The 21,052-nt window shown below is 30.4% G+C and overlaps 1 protein-coding gene across 1 annotated transcript in view; it reads left to right on the plus strand.

The window, feature by feature from the left end:
- The first annotated feature begins 225 nt into the window (after positions 1-225).
- The window catches only part of LOC132752303 (inositol 1,4,5-trisphosphate receptor type 3-like), a 68,272-nt gene continuing 47,445 nt past the window's right edge, over positions 226-21,052 (plus strand). The window contains exons 1-5 of the mRNA XM_060742614.1: positions 226-686; positions 1,878-1,948; positions 2,650-2,774; positions 12,390-12,476; positions 15,328-15,405. Of these exons, the coding sequence (XP_060598597.1) occupies positions 601-686; positions 1,878-1,948; positions 2,650-2,774; positions 12,390-12,476; positions 15,328-15,405 (447 nt within the window). The 5' untranslated portion in view covers positions 226-600. The remainder of the gene's footprint in view (positions 687-1,877; positions 1,949-2,649; positions 2,775-12,389; positions 12,477-15,327; positions 15,406-21,052) is intronic.

The following is a 21,052-nucleotide window of genomic DNA, read 5'->3' on the forward strand; positions in this document are numbered from 1 at the left end:
AAATCAAATATTTTAAATCAACGAATAAAAGTTTTAATAAAGTTAGGAAGGTCGTATCTTATTTCGCCAGCAATTGTAAAACAGAAAAAAATATATTTTTTAATTTCAAAGTTTACAATACACACGCGATTGCCAATTGTGTACATGAACGAATCGATACCCATGTAAGACCGCTACCCCGATTGGTGTATTGAATTGATCGGATAATAGAAAAATAGGTAAAACTTAACTTGTCTATTCATTGAGGAACATGTGTTTGAACAGGAGCGGTTTTGTAAATTGGGATTAATTTTTATGGATAATGAATATAAAAATATAGGTCTGAAATAAAGTAAAGTTCAAGTTAGTTTATTAATACGTGATCAAAAAGAATTATATATTTATTCCACAACGGTGTATCTACCTTTATTTTTAATAATAGTTTCAAACAGTAAAGGATAATTATAAATTGTGAAAAGAAGAAAAAAACGAAGGTCGGGGATATACAAAAACGATTTTTAAAATTATAAAAGTGGAATAACAAAAAACTTAACCAGATGACGGACTAAAATTGGAAATACAAAAAGTTTGAAATCGTGAGGGGTTTATTTAGAGAACCTGATGGCAGACGATACTTTGTGTATCGGGGACGTCGTCTGCTTGTACTCGGCCGAGTCATACGGCTTCGTGTTCTCCTCACAGAGCAGGTATGTCTTGTTATTATCATAAAATAATTAACATCATACCCAGTTCTTCCTTATTTCAACACGATTGTTCTCAATAAGAAAAAAAACTAATTTGCGGGTTTCAGAAAAACGAAAAGTCGAAATTTAATCGAAGATTGCGTTATTGACTTATGTAATTGCCAGTGAGTGAGTTAGTACTAAAGTAAAACTCTCTCATACCAATTCTATATATTAGTGACGGTCCTCATTTAATCATATCAGTATACATGTATTACTATATGCCCGTGCTTGAGGTGATATTTGAAGTATCTATGAACCCCATCGTGACATTTTAAGTTTTTTCCCATTGAACAATGTCTTATGGACATGTGTATGTGTTAGAATGTTGGTGTGCACGTTTTTGATTGAAAGTTGCAATAGTGCTTATATCACTCTTTAAAGATCTTTAAACTGGTTCTAAATGCAACCTCATACTCGTAGAAAAAAAATCCTTTCCGTATAATTTACTGTATAGCAATCGAGTTTGAAGCCTTATTTAAAAAAACACTAAAAAATATATGTTAGGTAAATGTAAATAATCTGATAAAAGCTTATATAAAAGAATTTACTGTTATCGCTGGTTATCTTGAATGTTTACATTGAGTGTTCGAAGGTTTTAACAAAAGGTGTATAAGCGTCAATTTAAACATAACAACCGATCAATAAATTATCGTTCGAAGTTTATCATAAATAGGAAGGCAATCTAAACAATTGTGTTATAAATCAATTTTGGAATAACAAGGCTTGCTAAGTAGCCTGACTGTTTATAAATTTACTTAAAACAAATGATAGCTCTTTATTATAATATAAATCGGCATTTACAGAAGCATAATTTAGTGTACAGGTATGGGGAAATGAATCGAAAATGCTGTCGGACAATATGATGATGACGATACTTTGAATGATTCGTTAGAAGTTTAGAAATGCACGTAATTGAAATGAGGCGGTATCATTTTAAATTGTGTTCTATTATACGACATTTGTCCCCCACCCGCGCGAGATAATTGTCTCAGACATTTGCATCTCCACTCGTTATTGCTATGGCGAACATTTTGCCCTTTTCGTTAACTTTTGATAGGGTGGACATGACTTTTTCTTTCTTATTTCATATATACAAATGTAATATGAATCTGACAGAATGATGTGTTATGATATTGGAAGTTTACATTTCAGCTCTGTACATAATGAGGTGGCCGTTGGTTCTAAACAAGATAAAGTAAAACCTGACGTGAAGGACCAGAATTGTAAGTATGACTGTATGACTAGAAATTTACATGTACGCCTATATATAAGATTTATAAGTAATACAGTATACATGTAGCTCCCTCTTATAACAAAACTGACAATTCTTGTGTATTAGATCTGAAACAAATAACAAAACCACCATGAACAACAGCATATGATTATTATAAATAACATTGCAATTATCATCATCATCATCATCGTCATCATCATTATTATTGATACAACCATTATTACAAACAATTACTTTTCATCATCATCATCATCAGTGTCATCTGACTATTAACAACAACAACAACAACAACAACAGCAAATCAACAACATAATTGCAAATATAATTTTAATATCATAACCACTGCCCTTGCAGTTATTATAGTGGTCAATGTACCTTTTTTGTGCAATAAGAAGTACAACAATATATAACCTACAATCAAGAGCACAATTAAGACCTGAGGGATTTAATAAAGTCTGAGGGCTTGAGATTGCAGATGTGAATTATGCATAAAAAATATGCAAATTTGCACTATTCTTATAAGTGTATGTCTGATTGGGTAATTTTGCTTTTTATTAATTTTTCATATAAATAAATGGGTTTAGTTATGCTAAAATCTGAAGAAATGGAGCCATGTGATTGGTTCAGCCATTTCAATAAACGATCGTTATTGTTTCATGCACTGTATAATATTTTGACTTTTTTTTTCAGTGCTATCTTTTGAGATATGTATAGCCAACAGATACAAGTTAAACAAAACTTTCCGCAAGATCCGCACAAAGATTGAGGAGGATCCAAATAACTTAACATTGCGGAATCAGCATCATCAGGCACAGGTAAAATAATACACCCATTTAATGTAAAAATCAAAATAGAATCTCGTCGCATTTCGTTTGTTTGTTTGTACAGCACACAAACACAGTATAGGTCATATGGCACCAAAACAGGAAAGATGCATTTTGGGTAATCACAGGTGTAACAAACTTAAGGCAACACCAGGGTCAAAAACACCTTACCTGCTGGAGCTAAGAAATGCATAGCCTCCAGTAATTTGAACCCATTTAGTCACCTCTTACGATCATGCAGGGATATTTGGTGGTTGCAATTCTGATACTTCAAACTGTTAAGGAAGACCCTCAGCCACAAGTGGCTTATGTCCCATTTCATGTGTGAAAATAAAAATTCTCCCATTTAATGTAAAAGTAAAAATTCTCCCATTTCTTGAGATTATGAAAATACTACAATTTCATGGGAGAAAAACAAATTTCTCCAATTTCATGTGTAAATCAAACTTCTTCTAATTTTAATGCGAAAATCAAAATTCTTCCATTTCATGTGAAAATCAAATCTCTCCCATTTTAAGTTAAATCAAAATTATCCCATTTTATGAAAAAATACTCTTAATTTTGTGTGAAAATCTTAACATTACAGTCATCATGCAAAGGTCAAACAGTCCATTTTTTTTATAAAAATTTACTTGTTTCACATGAAAACCAAACTCTCTCTTATAATGATTTTCATGTGAACATTGAAATTTTCCAACTTTTTTCATCTGAAAATCTCAAAATACACGCATTTTGTGCAAGAATTAAAAATACAAATGTACTAAAGTTCCAAATTGCATATGTTTAGATAAAAATATACTTTTATGTCATGTGGAAATCATAATCCTTGTTTATCCCTATTTGAATAACAACAATACATTTAATAACAAATATTGACATATGTTCTAGTCTGTTAAACAGATATATTGTAATGAAGTTCTTATTGTAATCCACTAATCTGATAATAAATAAACAGATTATGGTCATGTAGTGTTCTAATGTGAAAATCCACTACCCATTTAAAAATAAGATATCATGTGTAATGTTAATATAAAATTAAGTACATTTTTTCTTTCTGGCACATGTTTGACTTGTATAATTTACCCTTTTTAAATATGTAGAACACAATTTATGCATTTCAATTTTTATCAATATTCTATAGACATTCCAAGTCATTTTGTTCCTGTTAACATTTCTAATTTCTATAATGACAGATGTAATGCCGAATAAAATATGCAGCACTTTACTTAACTTTTTCTTCCAAACAAAATGAATTAGAGCTACAATATATAGTAAAGACATAGATAAACTTTAAGAAAAGTAACCTTTTGGCAAAATATAAATATTATTTTATCGTATGTATATAGATTAGTTCTTCTCTAAACTGGTCTATACATGTATACGGTAAGTTTAGATTATAAATTTGCCTTTTTACGTCCATTTTAACCAATTTTATGTTTCTGTACAACTTTTCTTTAATTACCTTACAAAAATCAAAATATTTGATCAGCCTTAAAACAGAATCTTTATAAACCCTTTATTGATTTTATTCTCAAATTATGTATGTGGTATACATGTACCACAGGGGTTGATCAATTAGTACCAGTATTTGGACTCCTTATTTTTGAAAACAGGGGCCATTAGGTTACAAAAAAAACCCACTAAGCTGAAACTAAGATGTTAAGGCATTTCATTGGTCAGAAGCTATATCACAGAATGTACACTGACCAATGAATGTCCTGAGATTTGAGATAGAACTATTTATAACAAGAGGGCCATGATGGCCCTGAGGTCGCTCACCTGTATATAGCCCCCCCCCCCCGGGCCAATTTTGACCCAAGGGCTTTTATTTGAACAGACTTGGTAGACACCCATAAGAAGATGTTTCATGCTAAACATCTAAGTTCTCGCTCATTGGGTTTTTTGAAAGAAGATTTTTTAAGTTTTTACTATACACATATAGTTAAAAACAATGACACCCCTGGGGCAGGGCCAGTTTTGACCCCCGGGCTTTTATTTGAACAAACTTTGTAGATATTTACTTAAAGATGTTTCATGTATAATATCTAAACTCAAGCTATTTGGGTCTTTTCAAAGAAGATTTTTAAGTTTTTGCTATACACATATAAGGAAAATCAATGACCCCCGGGGCGGGGCCAGTTTTGACCCCAGGGCTTTTATTTGAACAAACTTGGTAGACACTCATTAGAAGATGTTTCATGCTAAATATCTTAGCTCTAGCTCTTTTGGGTTCTTTAAAAGAAGATTTTTTAAGTTTTTACTATATGCATATAGGGAAAATCTATGACCCCCTGGGACGGAGCCAATTTTGACCCCAGGGCTTTATTTGAACAAACTTGGTAGACATTCACTAGAAGATGTTTCATGCCAAATATCTAAGCTCTAGCTCTTTGGGTTCTTTAAAGAAGATTTTTTAAGTTTTTTACTATATGCATATAGGGAAAATCAATGACCCCCGGGGAGGGCCAATTTTGACCCCAGGGCTTTTATTTGAACAAACTTGGTAGACACTCACTAGAAGATATTTCATGTCAAATATCTTAGCTCTAGCTCTTTGGGTTTCTTTAAAAGAAGATTTTTTAACTTTTTACAACATGCATATAGGGAAAATCTATGACCCCCTGGGGCAGGGCCAATTTTGACCTCAGGGCTTTTATTTGAACAAACTTGGTAGACACTCATTAGAAGATGTTTCATGCTAAATATCTTAGCTCTAGCTCTTTGAGTTCTTTAAAAGAAGATTTTTTAAGTTTTTACTTAATATGCATATAGGGAAAATCAATGACCCCCGGGGCGGGGCAAATTTTGACCCCAGTGCTTTTATTTGAACAAACTTGGTAGACATTCACTAGAAGATGTTTCATGCCAAATATCTAAGCTCTAGCTTTTACAGTTCTTTAAAAGAAGATTTTTTAAGTATTTACTATATGCATATAGGGAAAATCAATGACCCCCCGGGCCGGGGGCCAATTTTGACCCAGGGCTTTTATTTGAACAAACTTGGTAGACACTCACTAGAAGATGTTTCATGCCAAATATCTTAGCTCTAGCTCTTTGGGTTCTTTAAAAGAAGATTTTTTAAGTTTTTACTATATGCATATAGGGAAAATCAATGACCCCCTGGGGCGGGGCCAAATTTTGACCCTAGGGCTTTTTATTTAAAAAACTTTGGTAGACACTCATTAGAAGATGTTTCATGCCAAATATCTAAGCTCTAGCTTTCTAAGGTTTTTTAAAAGAAGATATTTAAAGATTTTTCTTTCGGTTGCCATGGCAACCAGAGTTCTGCATGAAATGGAATTCTTTGAACAATCTTGATAGAGCTTCATACAAAGAGTATTCCTGCAAAGTTTCATTAACATTGGCCTTGCGGTATCATAGAAGATGTCCTTAGAATATTTAAAATGTGGACGGACGACAGACGACGGACGCCATTTGGTTGGCCATCCTAAAGCTCACCTGCACTTTGTGCAAGGTGAGCTAATAAAAGTGCCAACAAAACAAAAAAGAATACTAAAATCAGTCCTTTACATGATGCTTTTCAAATTTCTTAATATCAAGCCATAATTTCATACCAGATGTCTAATACTTTTTTCTTCATTGGTTCTTCAACATTAATTTAGCGCCTTTGTAGTTGTTAATTTAAAACTGTATATTCTTTTTTAAAGTTTATGTTGTACCATATTTTAATAATTGCTAATGTGAAAGTAATGTTGGACATTTGTACTTTTAGTTTTACTATTTCTATAACCAAGGTTTATAAATTTTTTTGATCAAATATCTATTTTTGTTGTTGTAACTTTTATTACGTTTTTACAGATTTATATTTTCAAAGTGCGTTAATGATTTATTACCTGCAACCATGTCTTAAATTACATAATAGGAAACATGATATTTCAGATCTTTGGTCTTGCCGGTTTTCATGTTTGTACTGTTTATAAACAATCCAATAGGAACCAAGTCCTTTTCATTATACAAATTTCCCTACCATAGTAAAAAGGTCATTGTTGAAATAGTCATACTTTATTTACATATTTACTTAAAATGTTCGACTACATTATAATATTGAAAATGTTTGAGTTGCTCAACGCAAATATGCAAAGTTTATATGATTGTGAAATATTGATTCTAGTTTTATAGATAAAGAATGACTCTTTTTCCAATCAAAATCATGTATGGTAAAGTGTAATGTATTTACTCAATAACATGGTAATAAAATTTCCAATTTATGAATAAAATTGAAAAGTCTTGATTGTTTTAAAGTATACATTTTTCAAAACAAGGTCCTATATTGATGAATTAATTAATACAATTTCTACTTTGACAAATTAATAACAAAATTTCAAATAAGTTTGCAGTTTTAAGGTAGTCTCATAACTTTCTTAAACTGTTGCAATTAATAAAACTTTACTTTCTTTTTTCATTTGAAATTTCTTTAATCATTAAAATAAACAAAAGTTTAGCTTCTTTTTTCACTTTTATGATACAAAAAAATGAATATTTTTCACCACAATTATTTTCTAATAAAGCATGAAAAAATAGTTATATTTTGATCATGTTTTTCTATTTAAAATACATTTTATTTTGAATAACATAATCACCAGCTTTGGTTGTAAATATTTCAAATTAGAATTAAATACAAGATACCATAATTCATCAGTAAATATTCACTTCTCCATTGCAAACAGCACTTGCATAATCCACACAAATTACCAAAAGGAGGTCAAAATAAGTAAAAATAGCCCCTTACTGTGGTATACTCGTTAGTAAATCAGTAGAAATATGTTCTTTAAATACATACAAAATCAAACCGCACAATCATAACATGTAAATTATTACTTTACTCTTGAATCTTTTAACTAATTTCTTTAAATCTTAGTACACTTTTCTCAAGTTCGATTTTCTTGAAATATTTTGACTCATCTGATTAGGTATGCCGCTTTAACATGTGGACAGTGATAGTATATCAAACTGAATTTCTCATATAAAGAGATTAAACTATGCTCAAAAAAAAAAAAAAAAAGAAAAAAAAAAATTATGTCCTTACTTTGGGTGTGGGGGGAGGGTATTCAATATCTTACAGTACTTTATATTTTAAGCAAGACTAGTATCAGATAAATATTTTTTTATCATATACCACTGACCTTTATCCAACCCTACCCATTTTTAGCGTGGTTTATTTTAAGACAATTGAATAGTGTAAAGAAAAGAAAAACTGTAATGGTTTTCAAGTTGACTGAGTCAGTTGTATGTATGAGATAAAAACAATGCTGATACTCAAAAGTGTAATTCTATATGAAATTATGTGATATGCATAGATTAATACAACATGGAGATTATAATGTATTATATAGATTAGGGAATGTGATATATTCTATATAAAATTATATGATATGCAAATATTTTTTTACAGCATGGAAGCCAATCTTTGATTACTTTATATAAGAAAACTGAAAGGAGTCATTACAAATTCAGATATAAAAATGATGTAATTTTGTTCCACTTAAAAAATATACAAAAGTTTGTATTTTTCTCGTATGCTGCTTTATTATATACTTGAAATGAAATATTGAGAAATTTTGATGAAATAAAATCCTTATTTTAATTTTCTGTATTTTCACAGTAAATATTTTTTTATTCACTCAGTGCAGTGAACTGCTATCTGCTGGCCGGGACTTAGACTAAGGTACCGCCACTCATGAAATGTTTATTTTCATACCTCTCAATGAAAATAAATCCTGTTTTTAAAGGAAAACTTTGAATATCCTCTATATATTTGCTTATTAGCAAACTGCAACAATAGAATAACTGTATGTGATTATATCAAGTGTACCCTGAGCTTATTAATATTATGAGCTGGATCTTTCACAGCAAAAAGGAACCATGCAATATGACATTGCTTATTTCTAATGACATTGATACAGCACATCTTTAGCCTTATATCAAACTACAGCTTTAGTCTTACATCAAACTACATCTTTAGCCTTATATCAAACTACAGCTTTAGTCTTACATCAAACTACATCTTTTGTCTTACATCAAACTACATCTTTAGTCTTACATCAAACTACATCTTTAGTCTTACATCAAACTACATCTTTAGTCTTACATCAAACTACATCTTTAGCCTTATATCAAACTACAGCTTTAGTCTTACATCAAACTACATCTTTTGTCTTACATCAAACTACATCTTTAGTCTTACATCAAACTACATCTTTAGTCTTACATCAAACTACATCTTTTGTCTCACATCAAACTACATCTTTAGTCTTACATCAAACTACATCTTTAATCTCACATCAAACTACATCTTTAGTCTTACATCAAACTACATCTTTAGTCTCACATCAAACTACATCTTTAATCTCACATCAAACTACATCTTTAGTCTCACATCAAACTACATCTTTAATCTCACATCAAACTACATCTTTAGTCTTACATCAAACTACATCTTTAGTCTCACATCAAACTACATCTTTTGTCTTATATCAAACTACATCTTTAGTCTTACATCAAACTACATCTTTAGTCTTACATCAAACTACATCTTTAGTCTTACATCAAACTACATCTTTAGTCTTACATCAAACTACATCTTTAGTCTTACATCAAACTACATCTTTAGTCTTACATCAAACTACATCTTTAATCTCACATCAAACTACATCTTTAATCTCACATCAAACTACATCTTTTGTCTTACATCAAACTACATCTTTAATCTTACATCAAACTACATCTTTTGTCTTACATCAAACTACATCTTTAGTCTTACATCAAACTACATCTTTAATCTTACATCAAACTACATCTCTAGTCTTACATCAAACTACATCTTTAGTCTTACATCAAACTACATCTTTAATCTCACATCAAACTACATCTTTAGTCTTACATCAAACTACATCTTTTGTCTTACATCAAACTACATCTTTAGTCTTACATCAAACTACATCTCTAGTCTTACATCAAACTACATCTCTAGTCTTACATCAAACTACATCTTTAGTCTTACATCAAACTACATCTTTAGTCTTACATCAAACTACATCTCTAGTCTTACATCAAACTACATCTCTAGTCTTACATCAAACTACATCTTTAGTCTTACATCAAACTACATCTTTAGTCTTACATCAAACTACATCTTTAGTCTTACATCAAACTACATCTTTAGTCTTACATCAAACTACATCTTTAGTCTTACATCAAACTACATCTTTAATCTTACATCAAACTACATCTTTAATCTTACATCAAACTACATCTTTAGTCTTGCATCAAACTACATCTTTAGTCTTACATCAAACTGTATAGATGTGCAGACTGGTCTGTCTTTATTGGTAGCACTGGTTATTATCATCTCTTTGTTCTAGGGCAAATTGAAAATACTTTGTATTAATAAAAAATTCTAATCCCATTAACTTAAGGGTTAGTTTAATTAGGAGGTGGCTGTAGGCCAAAACGACTGTCTGCATTTTGGGCCAATGCAAAAACAATCTTTGTTCTGTGTGATAAAGCCAAAAATGAACCATCTCAAAAAAGTTTTAATTAACTTATTACATCCAAGTAAACATAGAGAAAAAAATTTAACAATTTCTATGGCTAAATGACAGATTTTTTAATTGCAAAATGATTTGAAGATTTCAAGATTTATTGATTCATCAGGCATATACTGGCAGTATAGCTGTAAGCATATAACACAATGATTAACATAAACTTATATATTTTTTCAACTTGCAAATCAATAGATATCTTTACAATTGAATGTTATATAATTTTCACCTCCTACAGTAAGGTTGAATATTGCAATCATGTGATATTAATCCCTTACTTTAATAACCTACCTTATTATATATTAAGGATGTTTTCGGGAGTTTTCATATATACATAATTATAGGCAAAATTGAAACTGTTCTATAGAATTTCTTTAAACTTGGCATGTTATTAGAATATGATAAAAGAAATTTTATTGAATACCGGTAGTTTTAATTTTGCCTATATGTCTATATGAAAACTCCAGAAAAAGTCTTTAATTACATTGAAGTTAGCAACTAATTATCATTTAAACTCTATTGTTTCAAAAACGTATTGCTCCTAAAAACTGAGCTTATAGTTGAAGTGATTCAGTGAATTTCTTTTTTTAGCCTAATTATTCAAATAATAAGGAGAGCTGATCACTCTCCAAAACTACTGTAGGGAATGGGTTAAAACTTCACACACTTGTTCTCTGTGATTATCTTACATGATTGGCACAAATCCCTGGGATAACTCAAGAGTTACTTTTTAACAGAATTATGCACCTTTTCTTACTGTCAAGAATTTAGAAGATAGTTGAGCCCTCTGTTTTATAGTCAAAATCAATTTGATCTTGACTTTTTATTGAAAAAATATATTATGTTGAAATACTAAATTCCTACAATTTAAGTGTTACCAAACTCGTACATGTAGTTTGTAGAACAAATAATTATTTGCTTTGAAATTGTTTGATAAAGATTAATATAGGTTGGGAAAATTATTATGATCCTTCATCTTAACATATTTGTTAAAAAGCATTTAATATGATCTTTTTCTAAAACTTTATCATAATATATTATTTTAACCTTTTCCTCAATTAGTTTATATATCGTCCCATTCCATACGGTTCATTGTAAATGTGAGGGAATTTAAATATTAAAGTAGTAATATAAAATAAAGTAGTCAAAAGAATATAAAGCCTGCAAGGACATTAACTGCACAAAAAGTGTTGGCAGGTCCGGGCAATAAAAGCAGTAGTATTATATGTCTGAGGATTTTCACCTTTAGTACTCAGTTTGTTTAAAGGCCATGACTGATATGTAAAGTAACTTCACATTTAACCATAAATTGTGACATGAATTTTTATTTTAAATTTTACACCTTCATGAAGACAGAGCCAGATATGTCAATTCCAGTGAATACTTTTCACCAGGGATAATTAAGCACTTCAGGTTTATAACCTAAATGATTACTAAGACCACTTTGTTTCAGTAGTTTATAACCTACCTTATTACTAAGACCACTTTTTTCCAGGTTTATAACCTACCTGATTACTAAGACAACTTTGTTTTATGTTTATAACCTACCTGATTATTAAGACCACTTTGTTTCATGTTTATTACCTACCTGATTACTATGACCACTTCCTTTCAGGTTTATAACTAACATGCTTACTAAGATCACTTTGGTTCAGGTTTATAATCTACCTGTTTACTAAGACCACTTTGCTTCAGGTTTATGACCTACCTGATTATTAAGACCATTTTGTTTCAGGTTTATATTCAACCTGATTACTTAGATCACTTCGCTTCAGGTTTATAACTTACCTGATTACTAAGACCACTTTGCTTCATTTTTATAACTTAACTGATTACTAAAACCACTTTGCTTCAGGTTTATAACTTACCTGATTACTAAGACCACTTTGCTTCAGGTTAATAATACCTTTTGCGTCAGGTGTCTTTTTTGTCTGATTAAATAAACTTCAAAAAAACATCATGTCTGAAATGCATCTACCACACTCCTATGTTACTGAAATATTTTGTTGTAAACTTATATATTAATTTTTGTAATTGTTTTCAGTTGGCTGCCAAAGCTGAGACAGATGACAATGAGCAGGAACAAAAAAGACAGCAAGGCAAAAAACTTCTCTATGGCCAAATTATACAGGTATAATTTACTGTCACCATTTAGTTATTGATAGCGTCACACCTGTGTCACAAGAAACCACTGGCCAATCTGAATCCCGGTATAGTTATCAAGATATTAAAATTACACAAATCACCATAAATGGTCTGTTTTTTCTTTCTTTCTTAAAACCTTGAAATAAGTCCAAGAATGAGTCCCTGGTGTTTTGTAGATATATAATTAAATGCATTTTTTTCAACCTGTAGACTATAATATCCCCCTTGACCCCTGGCCAAATCGGTTGTTTTTGTTGGCACGTCTGTTGCCTCAGATAAAAAATGAAAACCCTGCATTTACATTTAACATACTCAGCAAGTTTAAGTCCTGACTCACATCTGATTTGTCTCACAATCAAGTAAATTATAAATTATCAGTATATTAATATTATTTCATTAATATTTAATTAATGAAAATTAATTATTAAATGCAAATTTTAAGAATAATATTTGATTATCTTTTTAAAGGTAAAATTGACAAAGAGATTATTTCATTGTGTCTATTTTGCCAAACATGTATTTTATTTTTAATACATTTCGTAATCTAAAAAGTCAAATTTTTTAATCTTGATTAAACAAAGCAAAATTTATTGACCCTTTTAATCATAGTTAAAAATACACATTGATTAGATACATTAGATATATGCGATTTCTTCCATTATTGACCCAATAAGTAAATTGAAAAAAGAAAAATGTGACCTGTTTTTGACATTGTTAGTGTATTAACCTTGCTTTTTGTATAAGTCTATGATTATGCTATTAAGTTTTTTAGGTGCCATATACACTATTTACATTCGTTTTGGTTACAAACCCTACTTACAGTGGTGTGACAATATTACAGTATTAAATTATATAGAACGTTACCGGATTATACTGTATTGGTACATTTAAACTTAGTAGTGTAGAAAATATCAAAGGGGAGAAAGGAAAATAAAATAAATCATATGATCATAATACTATTGAAAAGTTATCATGCTATTCTATAAAATCTGTCTTTGATAAATAAAAAAAAAAAAAGATAATACAGAACAAGTTGACAGGGTATTTTTTTCAAAACAGTGAAATTGCTAAAAAAGTCAAAATTAGGAAACACTACCTCAAGCACTGAGTGATTTGTTGTCTGTAACACTTAAATGTGTCTTCCTCTTAACCAAGTTGCCTAATTGGGTCCAAACCCTTCTTAGGTCATCAGACCATTAATAACTTTATATCTGAACCCAAGGTTATTTAAACAGTTATAAAGAAACTTTCTTATCTCAAAGATTTCAAGTATTTGGTTGGTCAGAAACTGTCATATCATACACATTGACTAGTGAAAATCCTGAGATTTGAGACAGAACCCAGTAAAAATATATATACATATATAACCTTGAGGGCTCAGAGTTTCCAGAGAGAGGTTAGAAAAATGTTATTAGCTTAAGGATAGTTCTGGCTATAGTTCCAGGGTTCAACAGGTTATAAAGAAAATTCTCCAAGTTTACAACTGACAGATCTCATGTATTTGATTGGTCAGAAACTCCCACTGAGCGTACACTGACAAATGACAAACCTGAGATTTGAGACAAGACTCAAAAAAAAAATTCAGAGTGGTTTAAAAACTCTTCATGCTTGCATCACAATGAAGTTAAAACAAATTTATTTGTTTACACTGAAATTTTAACAAGTGGTCATTTCTTAAAGGCAGCATGTATTAAATTTGAATAATATCCCAATAGTTCTGGCAGTCAGCGATAAATACAGATTAAATTTTGGGCTATACTTATATTACCACTATGATAAAATACTTGTTTTAGTCATATTCGTCTAGTCCTATTAAATAACTGTATTCTATTGTTTGAGATTATGAGCTGATATAAAAGTCGTGTAGTGTTTTTGACCTGAGACCAACTGAGACATTTCATTATTTTGACAAAAGATAAGCTAAAGCCATATATTTACTATAGTGGAATATTTTACCCAAAAGTTTATTGAGTTCTGTAAAAGAAAATGAAAGCCCAGACAACATGTTGTAAATAAAGGGTATTGAAATATATCCTGCCGGTGTGTGGCCCATTGTATACACTATCAGACTGTTTATCACAGGTTCACATGTTCACTCCCCCACTATTCAAAGTTTAGCAACTTATCATTGCCTTCATCATCTTGTTAACAGAATATTCACTTGAAACTGACTGTTTGTGTGCATAACTGAAGGTCACTATCCAAGACCAATAACTCTAGCATGGAATTTGTATGAATTATATCCCTTTGTGACCTTTTTTTTTTAAATTTTGCCTCCACAAACCCTGAAGATATACAGTTCTCTCTTGAAACTTAACAAATTAATATATCCTAGGGATGTGATTCTAGTATTATATCCAAGATCTGTAACTCAAGCATTTATTTTGACTTTATTATAAACCTTTGTGAACTTTCCTGGTTAAGGAATTCATATGAATTCTGTTTTCACAATCTTTTGTATTCAATAATTTTTAACCATTTATAACTGGAATTTAGTAGAAAACAATAAAGGATGAGCCATTGTGCTCAAGATTTTGAAAAATAATGTTCCGGAAATAACTGATTTGCTACGATATTGGTCGATGTTAGATTTTTTGGCGGGAAAATTAAGCATTACAGTCAGAATACCTAGTCACTAATACTTTGTTATCACATAATATAATTTGAAGATCACTGTATACCTAGTAAAATGCAGTCTAAATTTACAACAAGAGACAGAAAGTTTGTTTTACTCTCATATTCTTTCTGTAAATTCTAAATTGAAAGGAAAGATACTTTCTTACCAATATTAGTAAGTATTTGATAGTAAAATATATTATATAATGTTTATATTTCAGCTCAAACACAAGTTTACGCTCAAGTACATTCATGTCAGCACCACAACAACCTCGCCAACAGAGAGCAACAACATGGCTGTAAGTTATTTCATATTTAGGAAACAGATATTAATTTTGAATGCGTTTGTCTAGAATAAACCATGGTTTGAGTTCAAATGCATAGGAATATATTCACGAAGACCAACAGGCCTGAGTGATAAATTACAAAGCATTTGAATGATAAACCGTGCATTATTATGCTATAATGCAAGAAAAATTATGATGTATTTCCATTCTAACATGCTATCAAAAAAGAGAATTGATAAACATACTTTTTGAACTACAATGAACGTGGAAGCAATTTTCTTAACGTCATATCTGACATCAAAAGACCTGTTAGCATTCTTTTTTTATTCTTTGCATATATTTTTGTAATAATGCTCTTGATCTGTTTGATAAGGGGCATTATGGTGTGAAGGGTGTTAGAATAGTTCTGAGTCTTTCCCTGATGACAATGCTTAATATATTTTTCTTACTTTGAAATTAATTAAAATCTCTCCCTAAAGGTTCAGCATTTTCAAAGCTGACAGTATGAAGTCTTCTCAAACGGGAGAGATATTTTGGATGACGGAATCAACAGTAAATGAGTTTAACACAATATCAGATATAAAACATTTTGGTTGAATATCTAATGGAAATGATATCATCACTTATTTACGGTGTCTTAACCTAATTGCCAAAATATTGAAGATACTGTAACTGCCCAAAACCTTTAGATATTTACATCTAACTTCCTAAAATACATTTATTCCTTTTGAAGACTGAACTGTTTACACCTAAATCATCAGATTTCAGAATGCACTTCTGTCATCAAATGAAAGACAAGGACTTTTAATCTCTGTAAACAAAATATTGACAGTCCCATTAGAGCACATTTAAATGTCTAAAATTATCAATATGATTTCACAACTAATAATTGACATTAAATTTTGTAAAAAGGATTTATTCTGTACTCAGTGAAGCTTAAAACATTCCATAAAATAAAAAAAGTAATGTCAATAATACATTTTTATATCATATTTAAATATATATATAATAAGCCAGTAAAGTTAATATGGATGTAAAATTTGTTCTAAGACTTCAAAATGAATTTTTTTGCATTAAAAATAGAGAGAAGTTTAAGATAACATTATGGTTGACCCACATTGTTTAACTGATCATAATTATGAGGAAAACCAATCATCACTGCCTAAATAATAAATTCAGATGCTCATTCATTGGTTACTTTTTTACTGGGGTTTCATTTTGTGACATCAGAGAACATGTTTTTATTATTGCCTATGATATAAATGACAAGAACATCAAAATACTCGGCAATCTTGTACAAATCAGATTGCCTGGTGTTTTAATGCTCTTTCTATTTACCTTATAATCATTTCAAATGATTTACTATTATAATTAATGGTAATTGATATTGGAAAATGTTTAGGATAAAATATAAATTTACCTAAAATATAAAAAGACTACCTACTGTACAGCATATTTACAAAAATTTCCTTGGCTACATGAGCTATTTATTGTTAAGTTTTAATTGCGAAGAAAATTATAGAATTGAAAGGAATTATGGCAAAATGTAAACTAATTTTGACTTTGACCTATTCAATCACTTATACCCTTGGATGGGTATTTTGATATCACTTAAATAAAGTATCAAAAACAACTTTAAGAAAATTATGTCTTCAGCTTATAATAAAACACAAGTCAAAATGATTGTTCTTTCTAATCACAGGTTCCTTAAGTCATTTTTTGAGAGTGCCATGACAGCTGAAATCACTCTGATGTCCACTGTATCATTTAAATGGACTGTTTATACTGTTTCAAAAAATCTCTTAACTGACATTATGGCCGAAATAGAAATATAGCTTTGCAAAGGAGTAATGAACGGTGGATTACCAAAAGGAAATTAATACGAGGTCTGATTAAAATGGCAGGGACAGAAAATGTTACGAGCCAAAATTAATGATCTATAAAGGAAATGTATACATTTTCAGAATCAGTTTTAGTTAATAATTATGATACAAAATACCAACAAAATATAATATAAAAATGTGTCATCATTATAAACATACAGGCATTCTTAAATGTTACTGATTTATGCTGGCAACATTATTATCAGAATTATAATTATAATCCACTTCATAAAATAACATAACTACACATGTAGTAATATTAAAAGAATATGGTTCTTGAAGAGTCCTCCATTGAGAACCAGGCATTTCCTGGACTGGTTCAAGCATAATTCAAGTATAATGTGACTGGGTGGGGTATAATGTTAGTTTTTCTGGGTAATGATATTTCAGGGCAGCAAAGTTAATATTTATAGTGCACGTTGTTATAACAGGGCACCTGAATGCTAGTGGAAGCAAAAAAAGAATTGTGCATATCACAATCTGGTTATTTAAAATCCAGTACACAATTTTACTTTGAAAAAAAAAAGTCATAAATTTCTTGAAAACTGTTGAGTAATGACAGGTAAATCAATCATTTTTCTAGATTTTTGTTTTGTATTTTGGAGAAAACAGTTATCATATAACCATTAAAGTACAATCCATTTTAAATTATTTAGTATTCGAAAGTATCACGTTTTTGAAATTAAATATTATGGACCAAAGATGTTTTGAATAATTTATTAACATTACAAACATAATCAAAGAATTGTAAGTCAGACCTTTTACAAAGAGATTTAAAAGCAAACTGATGTAGTTAGGAATTATTGATGAACATGACCATTTAAACACAAAGTTCTTTTTTGGAGCAATGAGAGAGCTTGCTTTATTATTCAGTCTTTCAATATCTCAGATTGACAGCCTGTTTCAGTCTGTACTAGGGAGTGCTAGATCATCATCATCATCATCATCATCATAACCCTGTTAATTGTACTGAAGTTAACCAAGTCCTCATTTTTGTATTTTCTGACCGAAGGTCAGTAAATACATAGCTGGCATTCAATCTCTGACACAGAATTTCCCGACAAACCTAACAACAAGTAGTTCCCAAAACAGCTTAAAACTAGCGATTTAAAAGAAAGAAATATTTTTATTTTGTTACAAGTATCCAACAAATTACAACGCATTCAAAGTTTAAAAGTAGCGTTGTCTTATAGAATTGTCAATAAATGCACAATCACAATTACGCGGATGAATTTGATTTTAATCAATGAAAATGCTATTTTTAGCGATGTCGATTACCGAATACTACACAAATAAATCTGACTGCCGAGTAGTGGAATATATAGATTCTACATGTCGGACTGTTTGGGCGAGAAGATTTTCGCTAAATTATTTACTTCAATTTTAAACAACAGGTTTATCCTGAACCAAATACCTCGAAATTAATAAGGATTACAAACCTGGAATGCAATGGAAGTTCTAAATTTAGAATGACTAGATTTTATTCAGACAATGTTTATATAACTTCTCCGTGGTGCAGGGGTAACGCGCTCGTCTAGTGTGTGAGAGGTCTGGAGTTCAAATCCAAGTCGAGGCAACTTTTTTAAAATTCTTTTTTAAGTGTCTTGTAAAGGAAGCAGCCATGATATGCAATGATAAAGTGTGGCTGTCATAAAAAATGAACATAAATGATTTTTTGATCCAACTCTACTGTAGTTATGCAAAATTCCGTATGTATCAAACTCTGGTGCTTTGCAAGATGAATTATAGTACATAAAATAAACTTATACAGGAAAATACATACAGATATACAGTACGATTTAGATTGCAAAGATCAGAAAATACCACAGAGCTTGCAGCCCTTTGATTATTTTTATTGCTGTTTAGATGCCACACATTTTCCTCTTGTGCTTCCAGCTCTTGAGAATATGTTGATACAGTTAAACATTCATGAAGTAGGGGGGTCATTGTTTTAACATGTATGTTACTAATGAAACAATTAATTATCACATATGTCTCTAGTATCTACAAAGTCATGTACTTATGTTAAATTGTGTCATCAGTAAATGGTGATGCATATTCCTAAGAATGTTGACATTTTGAAAATATATGAATTTTGAAATAAAATTTAGAGGTATCCAGAGGCTTTCATATGATAATATAAGATAAACGGGTTCTGGAGGCACTTCCATGTGGTAATTGATAAAGGTATCCAGGGAAACTTCTATTTTTGAAAGGGTAATTAAACTTTTATTAGACTATATATTCCAAGTAAATTCAATGAAGGACAAATCCATTACCAATGCTGTAACCAGTAGTGGTCCAACTATATCACTATATGTGCTTTAACCACAAACATGTGAACTCTCCCTATTTAAGCGGGAGACTCCCTCTTTCTCCTGTCAAATTTAAAGTATTTTTCTTAAAATAAGGGGTGTTTTAAAAAGAATAAGAAATCTCCCTCTTTTTCATTTCAAAATTTCCTTCTATGTCTATTGTCAATTAAAAATCTCCCTCTTTTTGAATTAAATTCTCCCTCTAGAACATTGAAAAAAGTTCACATGTATGTAACCAATGTACTGTATAGTTGCTGGTTCAACTAATAAATGTGACTTATCAAGGATATTCTCCCATATCTGAAGGTATCACTTTACTTACATGTAAAGTTATTCAAAAATAAAGAAATGAAATAACAAGCCTCAATAAATACTAACTCAAGTCTTACCATTTTCTATTGGCCCAATGTGTCTACTGGTATATAAAATCCCAGATAGGGAATTGTTAATTGCCACAATCGCTAAGAATGCATTTCCTTTGATAAATAAGTAATAGGTCTACTGTGACATAATTAGCAGGTATTGATTTTTGGAGTCAGGCAATTTTTTCTGGACTCAGCACCAGATTTAATATTTTTTCTACAAGTAACTGACAACTTCTCATATATCATATGAATATTTTCATAAATGTCAGTTGTGCTTAAGATGTGAAAATATGACTCCTTACTTTGCGCTTTTAATTATGAGCTTAAAGGGCACTGGTTAACATTGTATTGAAGTTTGTAGAGGGAAAATGGTTAAAGTAACTTTTTTAGTTTAAATTTTTGAACCCTTCTATTATATGATACTTTCACAGGTAGGAGATTAAAAATATTACATTGAATGGATTAATAAACAGCTTAATAGAGATTATCCGGTGAAAAAGCTGTCGATATTGCATACTTTCCATATCAACAAATCCAAAACAAAGCAAATTTCGCAAGCACTGTTAAATATTGAAAACATTCAATGCAGTCTCAATATGAATGAAGCGAATTGGCTATTTGAGACATGAGCAAGAGCAAGCATAACTGACTATAATGTTCCTCCAATTGAGAGCAAAGGCAAAAAATTTAAAACTGGGCAACACCATAACAAAACTGGGCAACAAATAAATTTATAATGGTAAAAGTAACCCCGATTATCTCTATTATTGTGGTGTTAATTTGAGTATATTAATTACCATGGCATGTCTTGAATCCTCTAAGCTTCATAGCTCATAATTATATGACATCACTCTGACCAAGGGCTATAACTGTAGTTTATTGTTTTTTTATTGAATTTTTCTCTATTTTGAACATAAACACTTCCTGCTGGTGGGGTTTGTTTAATTATCAAAGTACCAAGCATTGAGAATAATCTGCAATTGTGTCTGTATGGAAGCTCATGATTCAAAATCAATGATAGATAAGTCTCAATCAATAACAAAAGACATTAAAAAACGGAAAACAGTAATGACCCTGCAATTATTTAAGAGCGAGA

This window comes from Ruditapes philippinarum, unplaced genomic scaffold (genome assembly GCF_026571515.1).
Source record: "Ruditapes philippinarum isolate M1 unplaced genomic scaffold, ASM2657151v2 ctg1688_1_1_1_1, whole genome shotgun sequence".
Classification (NCBI taxonomy): domain Eukaryota; kingdom Metazoa; phylum Mollusca; class Bivalvia; order Venerida; family Veneridae; genus Ruditapes; species Ruditapes philippinarum.